Source organism: Rhinichthys klamathensis, unplaced genomic scaffold (assembly GCF_029890125.1).
Source record: "Rhinichthys klamathensis goyatoka isolate OS25496 unplaced genomic scaffold, OSU_Roscu_1.1 h1tg000082l_1, whole genome shotgun sequence".
Taxonomy (NCBI): domain Eukaryota; kingdom Metazoa; phylum Chordata; class Actinopteri; order Cypriniformes; family Leuciscidae; genus Rhinichthys; species Rhinichthys klamathensis.
This window is the reverse complement of record NW_026606624.1, coordinates 1,116,016-1,138,538: the sequence shown is the minus strand read 5'-3', so window position 1 is coordinate 1,138,538 and position 22,523 is coordinate 1,116,016. Positions and strand designations below refer to the sequence as shown.

The window sequence follows — 22,523 nt, the reverse complement described above, 5'->3', positions numbered from 1 at the left end:
AATTTTTTGCAATAGTCTTAGCTTTTCTTGCCTTGAAATATGTTAGCCCAAACACTTTTGCTATCAATAAAAAATATTTTTTTTAAAATAAATGCATAGATATGTACCCTGTCATTATTAAAAAGCCTATACAGTATCATGTATTGGTACACAATTATTACAAAAAGGTACACAGTGTATGTTCTCGCTAAATTGCTCCCAAATGTAAGATTGTTGTATCATAATAGTAGAATAAGTACCCCTTAGTTCTATAATACTTACAGTATAAATATTTTTTTAATTCTGGTTGTTACCCCTTTATTTCCCAAACTTTCCCTTATACTTACATGTAAGTACTTCATAGGTACACTATAATTACAGAAAGTTACACTGTAAATTCCTCTTAACTACACAGTACTTTCCGGGCTGTAATCTAAAGCGTTACCGAAATTTTTAACCAAAGTAAAATCATGACAATGGAATTTGTGTACAATAATATATTTCTCACAACTTTAAAAATGGATCATGTCTCTATTGAATGTGAATACTGAATTGGTCACGCCCACAGGATGCTGAAATGGAAGGATAAGAAGTCTAAGAAATTCAGCAGTCACACAAAAGAGGAATTTCGTCCAAAACATAAAAAATGACATCAATTCATTCATTCATTTTGACTGCTTATTTATTCACAAATTGTTTACCTGATTAGACATATTTCACTGAAGTTCAATACTGTCAAAAATATTAGGGTAATAAATATTGATGACAAAAAAATGGATTTCTCAAATCTCTTACTATATATTAAAGTTTGGCAGTTCGAACAGTAAATTCTACAGTTAATTTTATTTATATACATACAAACATGCATGTATTCACATGTAATATACTTTTTTTTTTCTATATGACACTCTGGGACACGTCTCTTTCAAATGCACTATTAAATTGCAGACTGATATGTTTGTGACCCCATTTTGGCATGTTTCACCTGTCCTGTACAATTCATGTCATTTCTTGGTTTACTTTGTGTCGTGACTGAAGTCTGCTTTCCTAATTCCATTTACCTGTCTGGAGATGCTGAAGGAGCTGTATGAGTGTCTTATGCTGTCCAGCCCCTCCTCGCTGTCCTTTACTTTAAGCAGCAATGATTGAGTGAACTGCCCGACGAGAGCTAAATGAATGAAGACGTGCCCTTTGCTTTCTAGAAATTTCCCTTATTAACTTTGGCACTGATGTTTGCTTAATAATAACAACAACAACAAAAAACTCTGGGATTGGTTTGAAATCGATTTATGCCATATGAAGGTCAAGTCTAGAGAATTACTAAAATCTGTTTTCTGGGTCCAAATTCTTTTCTGATTTATTGACAGAACTACAGAATAGATTTTTATAATGTGGAGGAGGCTATATAATGATACAAGAGCACAAGAACATGATTGCATGTAAAATCTGTTGCAATTGTGTGACCATTTATCTTACTAGGAAATGACATCACGTGTTGAGTGCATGGTCGCCTCATCCCTCCATATTAAACGGCAAAGACAACACAGGAGGACAAAAGCAGTGGAGTCCATGAGCCAGCATGCTGATAGACTTCCCCCGTTCCCCACGCCTGTCTCTAATCTGCATGCAGACAACTTCTATGTGGATATTTGGATTTCCTCACCATAGCAACAGAGCTGCAAAACCGTGCTGTACAACCTCTCATCAGACACAGTCGTGTCTTGGCATCGCACGGCACGCGGGAGCCAGGCGAAAGGGAGATAAGAAGAGGAAAGAGAAGGGAAGAGCACACCGCTGCCCTGCACCTAATTCTCTGTGGGAATTCTCCTCATTAGGACCATGACAGCTCAGTTACAACGGCTCCAAAGTGCCAAGGGTCATGATAACAGCCGGCGGTCAAGCATTAATTCCTGCGCTCAGCTGAGAGACAAATGGAGGGATGCAAAAATGTCATTCTTTGCTCACCATGACAGAGCCTCTCTATGCTGAATCCTTTTGTGTCGGACTTCGATCAAGCGCGGGTTAATTGCGAGAGAGCGGCTGGAAGATTACCCCCCCCCCCCCCCCCCCCCCCCCCACCTCCTCTTCCACGTTGCCAATCTGTCCGTGCTTCTGATTTTCCACTCATTCTGCCTCTCTGGTCTCTGTTTACCTCTGTCTGCCGATTTCTCCACCCCTTTCTCTCAGTCTCTCATGCTTTCGTGCTCCCTCCCACAGCTCGCTATCTCTCCTCCCCTCGTGCCTTCAAAGCCAGCAGTCTGCTCATCACTCCAGGGCTGCTTGCTACATGATCTCTTGGAAAACAGCGTCCTCGTCTTGCTCGAGCTGCTTTATGTGCAAGCCTTATTTCTTGCCCAGGACTGCAGGATGCTCCTGCGCTGGCACTGATTCCTCTATTTCTCTTCTCGATTTCCCCTTCCCCTCCCCTTTCCTAATCTCCTGCCCTCTGACCCTGATCCCCTTCACCCCAGAACCCTATTCCCTCTCTTTTCCCCTTCTTTCTTGACCATGTTGCCATGTGTCTACCGGCTCCAGCCTGTCCTTGCCTTGCTCTCCTTCACTTTGTTGACTCAAGGGGATAATTGCCCAGCCACCTGCCTTTGCCCAGACCCTCACACTGTGGACTGTAGCGGCCGCGGACTTACCCGTCTTCCGGACGAGATCCCCTTGGACGTACGGAGGCTACTGTTGGCGGACAACTGGATCCCACGGATTCCTTCGGACTTCCTAGTGCTCTACAGTGACCTGGTCTACCTGGACCTCCGCAACAACTCGCTCTCACACTTTGAGCCGGGCACCCTTAGCACTTCTTCCAGGCTGGTTTTCCTGGATCTCGGCAGCAACAACCTGACCGAGATCCCCAAAGGGACTTTTGGAGAGTCGAGGAGCCTAATTAAGTTGCGCTTGGGCAACAACCCGTACCTGAGCATGGTCAATGAAGATGCTTTCATGGGTCTTACCTCCTTGCGTGAACTAGAACTAGAACGCAATGCCCTTTCCGGTCTACAGGTGAGTGCCCTGAGCCAGCTGCCCTCCCTCCGGGTGGTTAGGTTAGAGGGCAACCCTTGGGTGTGCAACTGCAACTTTGCCAACCTATTTACCTGGCTGGTGGAAAACAGTCACAAGCTTCCCAATGGTAAGTCCTTGAATTTGACATCAACTATTGTAGCTTGTTGAGCCTTGTCTTACTGTTGCATAAACGTTACTGTATGACAAGATTCTTTGCTATTTATATTACTCCAGATTAAACAAGGGACCTCTTCTTCTGATCTAAATTTAGCTCTCTCCCACCCCTACAATGACTACAAGGGATTTCCAGAGTAATGACAGATAAATGAGGACAGTGCCAAAACATTGTGCGATGTTTAAGTATGCAGTGGTGCCCTTATCCTCTACAGAGCTCACATTTTACATTCCATATGGGGATGTGGTTTGTGATCATAGGACATGCTACGCATGCCGAACACCTGCTTATTCCCGCCAGGCCAAGGTGCTTGTGTGTGTGATATATCAGTCATTTATGGACATGTTATTTATATGGGAACTTTCATCAATTGCCTCTTCCTTTGATATTGTTCTGCTGTTCATTGAGGTTACAGTGATGGAAATAACCTGTTTTTCTGATCTGATTACTTTGTGGTAGTGTTCACAGAGGTTAAAAGGGGGATAGTATACTCAAAAATATAAATTCTGTCATAGTTTTTGTTGTTCCAAACATACAATGTTCTTTCTTGTGTGGAACATTACAGAATGATACATTTGAAGAATGTTTCTGTGTTTTTGTCTATACACTGAAAGTCACTGGGGTCCTGTGTTGTTTTGGACCCACTGACTTTCATTTTACAGACAGAAACTGTTGAGACATTTTTCTCCTTTATTTTCCTTGGAAGAAAGAGATTTGGAACAACAAAGTTTAGTAATGATGATGGAATTCGAATTTCTGGGTGTTTTACTGTATGTTTTACTGTACTGTGGTAATACCATGTTTTTTTGGACTAATATAATTATTCCATAATAATACCATGATGCATGAATATGGTAATCATTCGGTATCATAATATACATGAAAGTAAAATATTAACACCCTTAATGTATAGCCAGTTTTTAAAGTAAAGTTCAGTATAAAAAGCTACTTGTTTTAGGTTAGATCTTCAGACTCAGACAGTCATAAAAACATATTTTGCGAGACTGAGAGAGAGAGAGAAAATTAAAGAGCATCATGCTCAGGGGAAGGGTCACAATAGCAAAAAAGAAAAATAATCAGCTTATTCAGAGATTCAGTTCATTGTCTGATAAATACAGTTCTGTGAAATAGACCAAGATTTTCCACTGGACACTTTATTTGAGATTCATCGACATAAATATTATAAAGAAGCATATTTACTGAAAGCAAAACATAAATTCCTCTAGTGACTGAATAGTACACATATTAGTGGTATGTATTTCTTACAAATAAATAGCTGAAATAAAATGCAAAAAAAGATCAGAAACATGATATACTGTCATCATCTGTTTTTATTTTCTTCGACACGTAGTTTACAACATTTCATTTGAAAGTTGTTGCATTCTGTTTAAATAAATATTATATGCATGTAGCAAACCTGTAGATCATTGTGATAAATGACGGCCACTGTGTCTATTCGTGGTTTACAACAAAACCCACAAGCAGCATAAACCCATAAATCAGATGGTGAATAAATTGACCCTATCTCCCTCTATCTATCTGCATGCTAGATTTTACCGCAAGAGGACGGGGAGATTTACAACTTGAAATTGTATATACCGTAGTTATCATTTCCCTGTGGATAAAATGGAAAATAGATAACTTTGAACAAACATTATTTAATGGGCAAACACCATGCAGCCCCAGACAGAGCTTCATTATGTGTCATTTAGCTGAGCTGCTTGCGCTGTTTGTTTACACATGAACATGAACTTACTTAAGCGCAAGGAGAAATGAAGAGCTTCTCTTGCGGAGTATCCACACAATGGCTAATAAAATGCAGTCCTCATGAGTACTGTGAAACATATATGCCCGGGTTCAACGACAAGGCTCAAGCACAGTCCCAGACTTAAATGCCTGTTTGAGCTGTTTTAACTGAAAGCAACTTGCACTGACATATCTTAAAATATGTCAGTGGCAGTGCCATTGTTTTGTCTCAAGATGCACACCAGTGATATTTTGTTATAAGGCACGTTTATAAAAGCTACTTAAATTCCTAATTTAACTAAGTCTAAGGTGTCTGTGAAACCAGGCCCTAGTCTTTTCTTTTCTAAAAGTATCTGAGAATGCAACCACAGTGAACAGAAAATCACATGGACTATCATTTGTCATTGCATTCACATTTGCTATGCTAATGTCCATTTCAGTTTGGTCATTGAAAAGAAGTTTGTGCACTGGGTGAAATATGAGATCCCTCAGTGGCTCCGACAAATACATTTATCATGGGCTTTCAAAGCAGTTATTAGAGGGTAATAATGAATTGTATGAGAGAAGGGAGCCAAGCTCACATCAGCATCAGCGTCAGCAGCAGACGGGGAGCCAAAAGTGGAGCCAAGCCTCTGGCATACCCGCCAACAGGCCCACCGTAGATGCACTCTGAAATTGAGTTAGGAGCGCACATCTCACCTCATGTTTTCCACTTATTTCTGCATCACTGGGCTCTTATGACTTGAGGAAGTCAGAGAGCAGCTGGTGATAACTGCAAACAGCCTAGAATGACCTTTGTAGCGGACATAACCAGATGACTGGACTGTGCATGGACAGCATGTCCTAATAGGCTATTCATCTAACTAGAGATGGACTTCACTTACAATGATATGATAAATGAGAGGATCATGCTAATTAATTTAGATTTAGTGACTGATGTGTTGTGATCTAATCAACGACTGCTGCTGCAATTATTGATTTGAATACAGTAGGTTATGCTTGGTGCATTGCATTTCTAGTCTAAGATATGTGATAGTAAATTCTCAGGAGAAAGAGAGTAGTCTATAGAGAAATGATATATTCTGCCTGAAGGAAAATGGAATTTTAAATCAAATAAACGTTGTAGCTGTTCTCCTCCTATCAGAGGAATGGTTTATTACCCTCTTAAACTCTTCAGTTGAACTGCTGATCTTACCCGAGATGCTTTGCATTGGTCAGACACAATTCACGAATGCATATCTGCATTATCAGAGCTCACCGTGGATTATCCCCTTAATGAGAAGATGGATTTCCCAGCAGCAGGAACTATCTGTCCTTCTATTTCTAGCTGCATGAGAAAAATGATAAGAAAAAGAAATTGTTGGATTAGAAGCTGAAAATATTACTGTAGATTATCCTCTCACCGTTGCTTTTGGCTATGTTACATCCTGCAATTCACTTTTGATCTGATTTCCGACCTTCAGCAATAAATTATTCCCAAAGTTGAGTTATTCACTAGCATTTTCCCTGTCCTGGTGGGAAAAAAAATAGTATGCCTGTGTAGGGAAAAAATAAAAGTATGCCTGTGTAGGGACTAATTACATGCTTGATTAGTGATATTAAAGTGTACTTTATTTGTGTTACAAGTACATTACAAATTCATTACGAGTGTGGTCGCAATACACCATAAGTGTATATATATATATATATATATATATATATATATATATATATATTTATATTTATTTTTGGCGTTTTTGCCTTTTATTAGGATAGGACAGTAGCTTGACAGGAAGTGAGGTGGGAGAGAGAAGAGACGGGATCAGGAAAGGTCCACAAGCCGGGACTCGAACTCTGGTCTCCCATAGAACAACAGCGATACAAGTCCATGCACTTGCCCACGAGGTTATCGGTACCGACCATGAGGCTACAAATTCACATTATTAAACAAATATTACTTGGCTATACTTTGTACAAAATACTATAATGTATTTTGAAAGTATACTTTCAATGCATTATTACAATGGTCATTTCCAGCACACAGTTAAAATATATATTGTTAATAAAGTGCAAATAAACACACTTTTAAAAAATAAACTGAATTTTCACTTCAAGTATACAGTATTTTTCTAAAATATATCTTTAGAAAATGTTAAAGTACAATTAATTTAAAGTGTGTTAAAAGTTGTATTGTGAAAATAGGTAAAAGCATAATGCTAATATACTTTTAATATATTTAAAGATAGTACAATTTTTGTTAGTATATTTGCAATGTACTATTGAAAAAGGGAATATATTTCAAATACAATAAAGTATACTTTATTTCACTAGGGGTCATCTGCTGGTTTGGATCATGATGGTACAGTAACTACTTAAGGGGCATTTCAAGGTCATTGTTTACTTACTGTCAAACAACAAAAAATTGTAATCAAATTAATTACATGATCTGTATTTAATTGAATCACAATTAATTCCCAACTCCTAAATTAATAATAATATTGAAAATATTATTGATAATTCAAAGTCATTATGGTGGCATTTATAAGCATTTAATCAATGTATTCAATTCCAAAAAGTGCCTTTAGAACTCCATATATTGTTTGTTTTTTTCCATATCTTTGAGCATAAGACCTTTTTTGTTTTGGGGAGGGCCATTTGTACTGGACGCATTCTTCCTAGTAAATTTTAAAATGTAATTTATTTTTGTGACTGCACTTTCTAAGTTCTCTTTTGTGGTTGTGGTCATTTTCATTTAGAGACATCCTGCACTGCCTGGCTGAAAGAAGATTTCTTGGGTCAGGTCCAATCACATTTTCTTAGAGCTTCTGAAAATGGATATTATATTCCGTCAAAGAGCTATTGATATGTATATGCTTAACATGTATTTTGGTAAAGTCTTTGGACTTTGTCTTACCCAGATATATAAAAAAATCGTATTCATAAGAAACATTGCTGAATCCCAGAATGACAATTTTATTCTCAATCTCTGCTGCAGTTCAGTTTCAGATACAGTTATCTACCACATGCAAACTGATATGTTCAGCTGAAATGTTAAGTACACACTTAGGTTCAATAGCATAGTATTTGCGATCTGTATGCGTGTGTTCAATACATAAGTATGTGGCATCATCACTATGTTTGACAGATGGAGACTCGTTTGGAGAATAGAGAGTGTCTATATAATCCTCTGTGAGCATCAACAATCAGAATAAATGAGAGCCCATTACAGTCGATCACTGCCAAGCCTGGTTTATATCAAGACCAAATCACTTGAGTTAATGGTCACAGGAAACAGTTTTTTAAGTCTGTACACACACACACACACACACACAGAGAGAGAGAGAGAGAGACGTATATACTGGATGGATGGCTCTGCTTTTATTGACACCATTGATTCTACGCTTATCGCGTCTGGTGTGTAGCTAGTGCAGACTTGCTCTGCGCTTGTTTGTGCTGGTGCTCTTTCACACATTTTGATTTCCCATGTGCACATGTGATCATACGCCCCTGAACGCAGACTAGGCAGCCTGGCAGAGTGGGCTGCAATGGATAATGGCTGATGTAATGATTTAATGGATGGATGGGCCCTTTATTGTGTGACCTTTGAACTATGTCTGGTGGATGAAGGCAAAGACCTAAGTCACTATGGTGCCATTTAACAGATGGATTAATATGGTGAAGTTAAATCCGATCAGAAAGTGAGCAGACGTTATCTTCTCAGCTTGAACTATTGTACTCTACGTATAAGAATAAAGTGCCTTTTTAATAAAATCAACATAAAAAAAAATCAATATACAACTTTAATGAAGATCAAGATCAATTTATGAATTGTATACAGGAGAGTGGGGTAAGAAGTGTTGCCCATGACCCCTGCCCTCCAACTGTGTATACTTTTTATAATGTGAGCATGTATTTTCATATGCTGCTGCTTGTGATTAAGAGATGCACATGATATATATATATTTCAAACAATATGGCATGTATACTACTACTACTACTACTAATAATAATAATTGTTATTATAATCATCATAATTATAAGATTATTATTAATATAGGCTAATTGTTTAACATAATTATTGTATATTATATAATCATTTGCATATTCCTTCTTCACATTTCTCTTTGCCTAGAAGACAAGTTAAAAGTGGCATAGCTTATGCTTTTATTGGTTGTGAGAACTTGAATTCCCTATATAGTTTCACCATATGAAATCCATGTGATAACTTGACTCTTTGCTCACAAAGTGTCCTCAGGAGAGGATGTGCTCAGTGGACTTTCTCAGTCTACCAGCAGCCTCTGCTATGAATCTTTTACGAGGGAAACAAGTGTAAACATGATCCACCCCTGTCATCACTGCTCATGGTTGAGACAGAACAAAGCGCATCTATAATTAACATCACCTGTGACCTCAGACTGCCCTGACCAGTGTAAAAGTAGCCTGAAGGGGCTCATTTTAACTGATTTACAACCAGCTGTTTACCCAAGATGTGTCAACAGAAACCTTATAAACTGACCTCAGATTGAGATGAACGTCGCTAATCGTTGGCCAACACTTTTTTCCCCAAAGCAACGCACAGTTTATTCATGGTAAACATTTTATTAGTATGTTTCTTAGGAATTTAACCCATGACCTCTACAAGTTGATTCACACTCTGTGTTGAACAAACCGCTTGAATAAGACTTATATGACTTGGATATTTTCCTAAGCTTTTATCAGGTTACCGTCTACTGTCTAGTCTTTAATCACATCAAAATATGACCTGCTAATGAACTAAACAGTTGGACAGAAATGGCACGCACACACAAAAAAAACATTATAATTAAATGAATTTCCACCATCTGGGCATGTCCTAGGCTGCATATCGACTGGCATGCTGTACTTTCTGCATATATCCTTATTATGTAACAGAGATCAAATAAATCCTCAGCACATAGTTTGTTTTTAAATGCATGCGGTATGTTCTGCCCCCACTGCGGTTCTGTCTGCTGGCATGTTTCCGTAAGTGTGATAGTGTGTATTTTTTGCATGCTAAAATAACTCCACCGTATGCTTCATGCCTCAAATGGTATGCAGAGTATGTATGTCTAACTGCACCACTGAGAGCAATCCCATGTGTCTGTGACATCACTGAGTCCCTTGTTTGAGGGAAACCCCTCCTGATTAGAATGAGTCACGCACGGCTGTTGCTGACACAGGACCGAAAGCTTCTTTACTATAATATCTCGCTTGCTAATTCTCTACCTCCCCTTGACCTTTCTGTGAGCTTCATCTTTAACAGTGATTTTCTTTTTAAATGCTAATACATGCAAAACAGTACCATTTTCAGAGCTCAATCAAACAGCTTATACTAGAGCCCTTGAGTTCCTGTGCAGTGTATTACAAGGTAGAGGGCAAAGCTAGAGTTAAGCTGAGGTCAGGCAAGGTTGTCAATACGCTGAAATGCACACCGGCTATTCATCCGACTACAGTCAATGGCCTGAATGGAGTTAGAGATGGGGAAGATGCCAGACTCCAATATCAGGCTCACGTCGGGCAAGTAAATCAATCACTGGCGAGAGAGTGCGTTACACCGAAGCATTCATTCCTCTTACCAGACGCTAATTTTGAATGTAATCCATCGTGTGCCGACAATCACCTGGCTGTTCGCTTGATGGCATTTGAATCCCTCACTCCTTCACTATATAACTTGTATAGTGAATGCCGCATGGTTCACTATATGGGGAAGAAATAAATGACAACGAATTAGAGGATTTTTGTGTAGACATAAATTATATCTACACATATACATTCTATATCTGATTGAAAGATACAGAATGTACTGAATGTTAAATTGCTTATTGTGCCCAACTATGGTTTTGGGAAACGCCAAATCGTTGAACTATGTTGGTAACGACAGAACTTGCAACTATATTTGGCTAACGCCCGTTTCACACATACTCCGTTTGCAGTGCGTATTTTTTTCCGTACCCATGTTAACAGGTTAGAGCTTTCACACTGCACGCGGATGCAGTCCGGCGATCCGTTCCAGTTGCGGTGCGTATACAGCAGTGCAGCGATCGTTTCCGCACCGAGTCTATTTTTGCTGTGGTGCAAACGCTGAATTAAAGGGACAGCGCACGGTTCGTGGTCAAAATGAACACAGATTGACCTGAAAATAATTTCACCATAAATACATTTAATTCAATAAAATGTAGTAATCTCACCATAAATGTATTTAATTAAATACTACTTTTCATCTTTTTACTTTAAGACCAGGGTTTTAAGCAAGGAAAACTACAATTTACCTCAACAAGGACATAATGAACGACACTCGTCTCATTCGTGGAGGTGGAAAAACAAGTTCTTTGTGACATGCAAGATTTATTGTGTTAAAATTTAAATGCAAAAGAAAAGGCATGAGAGTCGGCTGTTTTTGTCAATTTTAAGTTTTAATTTAAAATGTTTGCGATTTTAATATAAGTACATGGTTAAGTATTTGACCACTTGCTTGAGCAACTTAATATATATAGAAGTAATGCATGGAATTATAGGCCTATGTTGTTTAAATTGTGTTTCAACGTGCATACGTCCATTCAAGTTTGTATAATGTGTATGTTGACACAACTTTTTTTTTTAAGAAAAGTTGCTGCATAACTTCTGGATTTGGAATAAAAATAGTGAGTATGTGTTTGTGGTACAGCCGCGGATTAGTTACGCACTGCAAACGCAGCATATGTGAAAGCACTAGTGTGTGCTGCTCCTGTACCGCATATGCACCGCAACACGCACCGCACAGGCATACGCACTGCACACGGAGTATGTGTGAAACGGGCGTAACGCTGCATGCTTTCAGAAAACAAGTGTCCCACTGTACAAACCACACCCCTACTAATTACTCCCCCTACAATGAAACAGCCATTCGGGATGTCATCAGAGCCCCTTCCTCTAAAATTGCTGATGTTGTCACTAGTTCTGCTCTTCTTCTAGGCTACTTCAGTTTCCTCACTTTTTAAGCTTCACTATCGTCACCTAGTGATAATGCATACCGATCGTGTAACATGAAGATCACCATACGCTGTAAGTCATCCTGTTTGATTTCATCAGTTTTTTTAAGTATTTTAATTTTATGGAGGGGGTAGGTTTAGGTTTAGGGGGTAGGTTTTTAGCTATAATTACCATTAGGGGTGGGTGATATGGCAAAAATATAATATCATGATTTTTTTTCAGGAAAATCACAATTCACAATTTTATCACGATTCTTTTTCGTGCTGGTTTTACTATTTTGAAAGTGACTGAGCATTACAGCCAAGCTAATGTCCTTATTTTTAAAAACAAAGCCTTAGGTAACAAAATCTAAAATAAAAAAGAATGGCAGACATTTAGGCCAAAGTGGCGAAGATAAAAATATTTTGTCATTTATATTCTTTGTTATTAAATTAAGAACAAAGATACACATTACACATACACAACTTTAATATAAAAATTAAATAAACCGGGATTTATTTTTTCAGCTAAAGTAGGTGTATTTAGCATTCAAGAAAGTAATTAAATGAACAAATATGAAATTAAAACACTATATAAATTGTACATTGAATCTTATTAAAGCTACTATTAAATTTCTCAGTCGAGAGCAGTGAGTGATTTTCTCGTTGTGTTTTGTTGTTTTATTAACATTTCCCCCCAGAAATTCAATTGTCATCATTTACTCTCTCAAGTTGTTTTAAACCCGAAAAAGTTTATTTTCTTCTGTTGGAAATAAAAGTAATTTTGAAGAATGTGGGTAACTAAACAGTTGCTGGCCCCCAATGACTTCCATAGTATACATTTCCTACTATGGAAGTCAATAGGGACCAGCAGCATTCTTCAAAATAACTTAATTTTGTGTTCTACACAAGAGAGAAATTAATACAGGTTTGGAACAACATTAGAGTGAGTAAACAAGGACAGAATTTTCATTTTTGGGTAAACTATCCCTTTAAGACCAGCACGCGACACGTCTAATATAAACACACATGACACGCACCAGTGTAAATGTTTGCTTTCACTTTACAATTAACCAACTGTGTTTATGTAAACCTTGTGTGTATTTGACAATATTAGTGCAACAAGACTCGAAAGATAACTTAGTCCAGTAACTAGGCGCTGTTTGACAGACTTTTAGTGTGCGCGCTTCGGGTTTATGCGCTCAGAAAAGCGCATGTTAGAACAGCGCATCAGAAAAAAATCGTGATAGGCCTAATTACCACGAGTGTATTAATTTGATAGTATAGTTTATTTTATGTTTTACTATTGTTATTTCATACTTTATAAGATTCAAAAGCAGTATAAGCTACTAAGCTAGTCTTACTTCAAAAGATTGTTTAGGTCAGTGACATCGACTCGAAACTTACAGGTGTAACTTGGAGGGGCATGGTTTGTAGTACTCGTGCACCCCAGGTATATAACAGGGTCAGAATAAATGTTAAAATGGACAGAATTAGGCTTACTCCCTGTAGGAAAACTTATTTAGGTTGAAAGGTCAGAGAAAATCAGCGTGATTAATCTTAGCTATGGACGCATGTTTGACAGAAGACTATCTTTTGACACTCACGAGAGAGTACCTGACACTGTCTAGGCACATCTTGTCTCAGATCCTCTCATTAAAAGCAAGCGAGTGTGTTAGTTTTCCTCTGGGCCTCTTAGAGCTGTACTGGAATCTGACCACTTTGAGTGTTCACAGCTCTGCTTTCACAGCCGAGGGTGTGAAGAGACCTAGTATCTTTTTCAGCGTTTACAGTGTTAACATGCACCTGAAACAAAATGCAAAACTTCATCCTATCATTGATTCATATATTTTATAGTTCCTCTAAAAAGACATTGTGGCAGGATGAACAAGGAAAAAAATCCATTTAGCAAGTTTTAAATGTCATATTTATTTGAATATTAATGTATTTGAAAATGAATATATTCTCTATATATAGAAATGTTTTTTAAACACTTCCATGTCATAATTATGTAAACTACTGTTCAAAAATGTGAAGACTGGAGTAATGATGCTGAAAATTCAGCTTTCATATCACAGGAAACAAATTATATTTTAAAATAAAATACAGTAGAAAAGAGTTCTTTTACATTGTAATAATATTACTCTTGTTACTGTATTTTGTTCAAATAAATGCAGTCTTGGTAAACGGAAATAAACGGAATAACAAAAGAAATCTTACCAACCCCATACCTTTGATTGCTAATATACAAAATATGTTAAGAAAATTATATAAAAAATGCAATTTAATTTATTCAATTTAAATGTAATTTAATCATTGCAAATCTACAAATATATACAATTCTGTAATTCTGTAACCTTGTAACAGTCATTATCCACATGTAGTAATTTACATTTGAAACCCTCTGCCCTGTTGCCCTGAATCAACTGTTCTCACTCATTCTTCCCCTTCCTAAATAAATTCAAACACTCCCTTTTATGGGCTCTGAATAATATTAGCTGCTCCACTTTTCAGCTTACCTTTTTATGGTAGGGGAACATACTGACACCTCAGTATCAATCAGAGCATCCTTAGTAGAACGGTTCCTTTAAATAAACTTTACCTTTGTATTTGGAAAACAAACATATTGAACATTTCCACAGGCTCTTTATAGGACAAGTTGTTTTTGCCTGGTTTGTGCCCTCCATGAACACAACATATACATCTCAGTGTTCAAACAGTGAACACAAACAGTGTTCAAAATCTCCTTGAACCGTGGCACAGTGCACCTGCGGACATATAAATATGATTGAATGTTTAAAAAAACCCTCATATCTGCAAAATATAGCTCCAATATAGCAGGCTGCCTAGGCCCCCAGCTCAAGTACAGTAACCTGTGACGGAAATAAATCATTTGCAAACCGTAACCAGGTCACGATGCGCTGAGGTTAAGAATATTTCCTGCCACAGAGTATTGGTTAATTCATCTCTCTCTGAGCTCAGCCTTTGCTCTCCACCTCCTAAAAATGAAAATACACCTTGCGCAGGTATGTGAAGTGTTAAAAAACATTAATCAACCTGGAGAGGCAGGTGGGGATCACATGATCAAAGAGCATAGCCTCTTAAAGTGCCAAAGGCCAGAGTCTGAAGTTAGCAGAGCAATGAGTGTGACGAAGCTATATGAATATAAATGCAGGCCATTTGTCTCCTTCATCCTCCAGTGAGTTATTCTGACACTAAAACACATATGGACTGTCCAAGCTCACATTTCAGACTTGTTCTTGAATCTGATGTGAAAATCAATATGTCGATACATAGACTCTTACTTGGAGATGAAAGAGAAAGTAATGTAAATGCTGTGAGTGCATACAGTTTTTTGCTGAAATGTACTTTATATATATAAATGTATGTTTTATATATAAAAATACAGTTATCAAATCATGCAAAACAATCAACAGTCGGAGCAGCAGTTGAGCCTCTGTGCTCATACAATTTGAATCCTCCTTCTCTGTATTATCCCTATCAATAAAAGTGGAAAATAATAATGCATTAATACAAAAATATTGTTTAAATAAAGACTTGCTGGCTAATGCCAGCTTAATTGTTTATCATTATAAAATATTTTAGAAACAATCAAGGCAGTCAAATAATTGACTCAAAAAACTAAGACAAAAAGTCTCATTTTAGACTTAAAACTATGTATATTACACTGATTTTTTTTTTTTTTTAACACAAGCTAAACTCCAACTATGCACCACTTCAGTGTTTGAGGTTTTCCATTACATTTGGCTCCAGTATCATCCACCCACCTGCTCTGAGCTCGACTTCCCCCGGTACTTCCACCTGTGACTTAATCGTATCAACATTTCATGCCTGATACCTTCAGGACATTTAGCCCACTGACCGTGTTTATCTTGGAAGCTAATTTAACACAAAAATACATACCAGTTTCTGTGGAAATATTTACAATGTTAGGTTCCTTGCTAAATATCTGTCTACAGCCATGACAAAGTTGTTAAAGGGGTAAAATATGATGCTATTTTGTTTATTGGGTGATATGATGCTATTTTGTTTAATGTGTAATGCTTTAATGTTCACAAAACTTCTTTTTTTTTCATATATTGTACATTATTGCAGCACCTTAATCTCATTCCAGTCTGTCTGAAACAATCTTATCACAAAAGCATTACAAAGCATCATGTGGCCTCTTTAATCTCATGACCTGTGATGATGGTGCTCTGTTATAAAGGACTGGTGACACATTACGCATCATATTGGTATTGGAAAGTCCTGGCTGTCATTGGTGACTAATGCCACGAGAACAGGTTTCAGACTAATATCATCCTGTTAATAATATCCTGACAACCTCAAGGCCTGCGGAGTGTATCAATCCACAACTGTCCATGATTTTTTAGCCAGCAGGTTTCCTTTTTCAAATGATCATTTATGAACATTTCCTTTGGACTGAGTTGCCAGAAACCAACATGAGTTTCAGTAGCATAAAGCACACGGCTGGCTGGTGTCAGGACTGAGGCTGAGGCCATGACTGTGACAACCCATATTTAAAATGTCTTCATAGGCTTTAATTGTTACATCAGATCCTTTTAAATGAAATTACACGTGCGTTTAATACACACTGTAAAGCATCTGACTGTGAATGTGACCACATATTACTGGCTACTACTTATCATGCTTGTGCATATACTGTAAAATAGCAGTACCTCATTGAATTGGATTTAACTTCAGAGCTATTATGGTAAATTAGTATTGAACTCCCATGACAGTCAGCAAATCCTTCATCACTTTTTCATCACAGCAAATCTTTCATCACACACAAACAATGTGGGAACCCAGCATGCATGCAACACAATCCTGTTTTTTTATGTTGTGTTATGAGTGAAAATGACCTACCGTGCATTGATTTTGCTGTAAATTTCTGAATATAGTATTTTATTGTAAAATATCACTGAATTATTTAAACATTATGCATCATTTTGAAATCATTCATGCAAAATAATTAATGATATTGAATTAATAATGTAGAATTAAGCATGCTATTTTTAGAATAAAATACTATAAGTAGAGAAATGTATAGTGAAATCAATGCATAATAGCTTTTTTCCCCTAATAACACAATATGGTTAAAAAAAATTACTGTAAAATAACCAGATCGTGTTGCATGGTGAAATTCCATATATATAGGGGAATACCCAAAGGCCCTTGCACTTGATTAATTCAATTTTAAAATAATGTATAAAGTGTTTCACTGTAAGTTTCAGAATATTTTATTTTAAAAATGTTTGCCCATCATTATATATTAATTGTTAATCATTGTTTTACATTTTCCGGGCTTATCACCCTATTGTAATATGTTATCAATCTACTATGTTAACTGTTTCACAGTAAAATGCAGAATTTAGTCATTTACTGTAAAACAGTAGTTGACGCATATAAAATGCTTGCAGTGTTTTACAGTACAGAGCAAGTGAAAATGAGAGATGCTAGATTCACACTTCTGTCGTCTACTGCCGCTGTGCAGCTATCCCACACAAACTGTGAGTTGGCTCTGGATATAGTTACATCTCCCACACAGAGCCTCACGCTCCAGTGCATCAGATGACCTGGCAGTTAAAAGCAATGAGAGTGAACATGTCATCACTCCCATTCTTCAGTGAGACTGCACGTTCTGACTGCGAGAGAGAGAGAGAGGGAGAGAAACGAGTGAAAAAGCCCAATACTTGTTTTATCATCTTTGGATCTCATGACATGCTCCTGCTGTTTTATTTCTTGCGTTTAAGCGTTCAGCCATAGAAGAAAACAAGCCAGCCTTGATATCATTTACTTTTCTTTCTTCTTTCTTTTTATTTTCTGCTAATTTAGATGAAGATGCATTCTTTTCTGTTGGATTCATCTGCGTAAACTCTAATCACTCTCTCATTAACATCTACTCGCATACACAAATATATAATTCACATTTATATAATGTGAGTTGATTATATTTCTCTGCGCAGCTGAAAGCTGTTGTCAGATATTCCTCTCTGGATTTCATGATTATGTGTGGTAGACGTGCCCGAGTCTCATATGCCCTTGATTCAGTCTCATTAACACACAGCAGTGAATCAACAGGGTCACACTGAGAGTGTGTGCATGTGCGTGTGTCTTTTACTTCTGTTTTAAATGAGTGAGGGCTGACAGTCTGACTTCTGTCCTGGTCAAACAGTGGCATAAATAAACATGAGAGCTATTTTAGGCCTTCTCATAAGCCCCCTGCCATTTCATTTCCATCTGTAAAAAATTCAATAAGTTCTTGAAACTAGTCCACAAATTCCATTTGTGTCAGATGAATCTGATCTGAATGTCCATACAGTGCAATTGTACAGTCCTTGTATGTAAAATATAAATTATAATACCATTCAAAAGTTTTGTCTTTCAATTAAGTCTCTTATTCTCAACAAGACTGCATTTATTTGAGCAAAAATAAACAGTAAAACTGTGAAATTTTATTACAATTTAAAATAACTGTTTTCTTTTTAAATATATTTTAAAACGTCAAATACGCATGTGATGGCAAAGCTGAAGTTTCAGCATCATTACTCCAGTCTTCAGTGTCATATGATCCTTCAGAAATAATGTGCTGATCTACTGCTCAAGAAACATATTTTTTTGTATCTTTCAAAATAGGCCGCTAAGCCACATTCAAACTTTGTCCTGTTTTCTTAGTTAAAATTTGAGTCAAATGAATGAGAAATTATTTAATTTAATTAATTTAACTACTTCCTTACATTGAAATTTGGTTTGCAATTTTACATTAAAGGGTAGTTCACCCAAAAATGAAAATTCTGTCATCATTTACTGACCCTCAAGTTGTTCCAAACTTGTATGAGTTTCTTTCTTCCGTTGAACACAAAAGAAGAATATATATATTATATATATATATATATATATATTTTTTTTTTTTCATTTGGGTGAACTAAGCGTTTAAATAGTAATTTAAAAGGCATACACAACCCTGGAGACCAAAGGGTGTCCGTTTTTATCATTTTATGATTCATAATGATGCTCACTAGCAGCCCTTTTGAGGCCCAGTGTGCTCTTTAACCAATCTTACACTCCACAGTAGACTATTACCCAACAGCCCATGCAGGAAAGTGTATACAGTCAGAGGAAGACCACTTGGGCTTTTAGGCCTAAATCTGTTTAAGCAACTGCTCTTCATTAAGAAAAACACCACAGTTTGTTTCATGGAAACCATGTTGATCTAACCATTGTAATGTGAAGCCTATACAATAATAACTAAAAACTGTATTATGTTTTTGTGCTGCTTATACAGGTATAGAGGGAATGGAGTGCTCTTTGCCCACCGATGGACGCCGTGTGCCTCTCAGCCAGCTCTCCCAGGACAGTTTTCGGGAGTGCCAGATCACCCTCACCCTCACCGATTTCTTCATCATCATCTTCTCGGGCATCTCCGTCTCGGTGGCTGCCATCATGGCCAGCTTCTTCCTGGCATCCACCGTCCACTGTTTTCAGCGCTGGAGCAAGGGCACTAAAGGGGACGAGGAGGAGAGTGAAGAATGAGGAGGGAGCCGAACGACCTTCAGTATGATTCAGAGCTGCCAGTTCTTGACAGAGTTCAAACAAACAGCGTGACTGAACAGATACCAGGTAGAACTTGAGCAGAAATAGCCTGATTGATAGTGGCTAGTACGGATGCAGTCCCCTCAGAATTAAAGGATTTTGGGTATGAAAGTAAGCCTTAGTATGCAAACAATCCAATTCTTTGAGATCCTGTCCCGCAATAGAATTCTCAGTGTTATTGTCCGTAGAGTTTCCCCTCATGTAGTCAATTATAAAGTTAACCAATTTCAGCTGTGATACTTGTTGATTGTGCCAAATTAGCACAGGTAGGCAGACAAGCACTGATAAAACGGCTATACGAAGTCATGCAATGGGAGTCTGAAATCAAACGATCCAGCTTTATACAGCCAAGTATATGTGATGGAAGCCATTTTCTTTCCATTTTGAAAGGATGGGGGAAAATAACATGAGCTTAGAGAGATTTTAGAAAGCATTACCTGAAATTGAAAGTTTAGAGTAGAGCTTAATGTGAATAGCTGTGTCAAATGCCGCACTTTAAAATGGTTCTAGTTAAGTAACACCTGCCCTCAAAGCACCAGGTATACTGGTTCAGCCCAGATCTGCCAAAGAACGCTTCGACTGAGGGACTGAGGTTAATGTGTTTTGAAATATAGATTTATTTTTCTTTAAAGAGAATCTGTAATCTTATCAAGATTACATTTATTTAGCGTAATTATGGTACTACTCACATATTTACCCTTAATGTGACTAAAGACAATATTTATGGGATAAAGATAAGTACATACTACAAATGTCATTGTATTATTCATGTCTTAAAGGTATATTTGAAAAAGGCATACAGTGGGCCTAAACAGTATTTGGATATTTAAGTCAAACTTCTATATTGCCATTGCAAGATTAAACCAAGCAAAGCACAAAAACAACAAACAAAAGATTTGTGATTGGTTTAAATAAAAAATGAATGATTCATTAAAAATGCCTTATATTATGTATTTGTATGTTAATGAATAATTAAATGAATAATTAAATTAAATGTATATAGAAGAAAAAATTGCTTTGAGACTGTTTTGTGGGAAAAAAAAGCAATTGCAGAAAAGGGTAGTATGTTCTGAGTAAGTACAGCATCCTTTCTTTGCAGAATTTGTAAGTGTGATTTAAGTGTCCAAATATGTTTTGAGGCCATTGTACATTCATGTGTCTTCAGATTGCTGTCTAGTGTCTGTCAACTAATAATAATAATAATAATAATAATAATACAGTGTATAACTAAATTTGTTGATGATGTCAATTCCATCAATACCGTCTATTTCAACAAAATGATTTTGTCAGTAGACCGTGTGGGGCAAATGATTTTCGAATGTCAGGAAAAGACATTTGATTGTTTTTGTTTTCCTTTATTATTACTTCAACATCTTGCTTCTTTCATATCCTTATATGAAAGGGCTTCATGTGTCTTAAGAATTAGTTTATTTGTGTCTTTTGCACAATTAATCACATTTATTAATATCCCAATATCTTTCACCATCCTCTGTTCCACTTTTGCTGCCCATTAGCAGATGCTCTGGATGTGCTATTTTGAGAATATATAGCTTTTTTCCAGAACTTGGGTATCACAACTTCATTTTTTGCAGTGCATGAATAATTAATTGTATCTGTGAAATGAGGCAGACAGTGTGCTAGTCTTCAAAAAAGTTGGGGATGGAAAAAGAAATAATTGCGATTCAATAGCCGTCTTATTTTAAATTAATTTTATTCCAGTCACACAACCTCAGCCATCATATCGCGTTGGATGTAAGAAAGCACGAATGCATATTAATGTAGTGTAAATGTTCCAGTGTCAGGACACGGTTGACCATATGCACAATCTTTCAAAGCTCGACTGTAGCATGGTATCATCAGCGTAAATCAAACCTGCAGCTATAATATTTGTCATATTGAATGATTTCCCCCCACATATTTACCCAAATATTTATAGCTAGCTGTATGTATTTGCAAGTGAAATGAGGTATTGTCTTTTGAAAATTCAGAATGTTATAGACGCTTCATATGCCATGACAATGGAGCTGTTTAGTCATGACGTCAGTTTGTAGGCCGACCTCGGCATGGTTTCCCATTGGAATTTCAAAGTTTTTAATAGCAGGTTCTGCTTTATGGATAAAATCAGAAAAAAAAACATAAAATAAGAGTTAAAAAAAAAAAATGTTTTGTTCTGCAACATACATCATTCATAGTCAAACCTGAAATGTGAAATTTGAAAAAGAAAATGTTTTAAAAGTTGCTATAAAAGACAACTTTAAAAGACAATCAGTTGATAGATTAAGCATCTTATTTATAATATTTACAGAGGCCATATTATGCCTTTTAACAAAGTCTTGAATTTGTTTTTGGGGTCTACTAGAATAGGTAATATTCATGCTTGACACTTTTTTTTGCAGCACCTCTCTTCCCAGTCAGTAACGCTCTGGGCTGAGTTTCCCAAAAGCATCAGCTGATCTTAGAACAATTGCCAACAATTGTCTCTAAAATCAACTTTTGGGAAACGCAGCCTTGTTTAGTTCCGGTCTCTATGAAGCCCCTCCGTCTGAAAAGCACAATGTGCTTTTATTGGTTGGTTGGACCAGTGTGTTGTGATTGGTCAACAACTTTGAGCGTGTTTTGGAAATGTCACGCTGACAATAACCATGAGTTTCAACACACTACTAGCGCTAACTAACTCAACTAGGCCTCACCCACCCCCTGCCCCCCACCCTTCTTTTGCGTATACCTAGGGTGGAAATTATTTACATAAAGAATATTATGACTTGTACATTCTCGGAAGACAACTCAAGACTACAAAATGAGGCGTTTCAGGGAGTTCAGAAACAGTGCTTACTGATATAGAGTGTCACTTTTTGGACTTTGTGCACACTGGACCTTTGTCATGCACACTAAAGAAAGTTGAAAATGTAAAAAGCATAATAGGTCCTCTTTAAAATCATAAATTGAATTGAAATTCCTGAGGGAACCCATGACTTCAAAGTTTTTAGTACTACAAACAGAACAGCAACTGATTTCACATGGATCATTTCATTTGTGCAATGACAAAATGCATC

General features: G+C 37.1%; 1 protein-coding gene across 1 annotated transcript; it reads left to right on the top strand.

Annotated features, from left to right (window-relative positions):
* Positions 1-1,475: 1,475 nt before the first annotated feature.
* Positions 1,476-19,595, top strand: lrrc38b (leucine rich repeat containing 38b). Its single transcript, XM_056251387.1, has 2 exons — positions 1,476-3,115; positions 19,163-19,595. The coding sequence occupies exons 1-2, from the start codon at positions 2,488-2,490 to the stop codon at positions 19,408-19,410; spliced, it is 876 nt and encodes a 291-aa protein (XP_056107362.1). The 5' UTR covers positions 1,476-2,487; the 3' UTR covers positions 19,411-19,595.
* The last annotated feature ends 2,928 nt before the right edge of the window (positions 19,596-22,523 follow it).

What these genes read in the sequence shown, in the direction of transcription:
- lrrc38b (XM_056251387.1), top strand. Translation starts at nt 2,488, where the DNA reads ATGTTGCCATGTGTCTACCGGCTCCAGCCTGTCCTTGCCTTGCTCTCC. An exon ending in CAGTCACAAGCTTCCCAATG is followed by an intron (nt 3,116 to 19,162) that starts GTAAGTCCTTGA and finishes CTGCTTATACAG; the next exon opens with GTATAGAGGGAATGGAGTGC.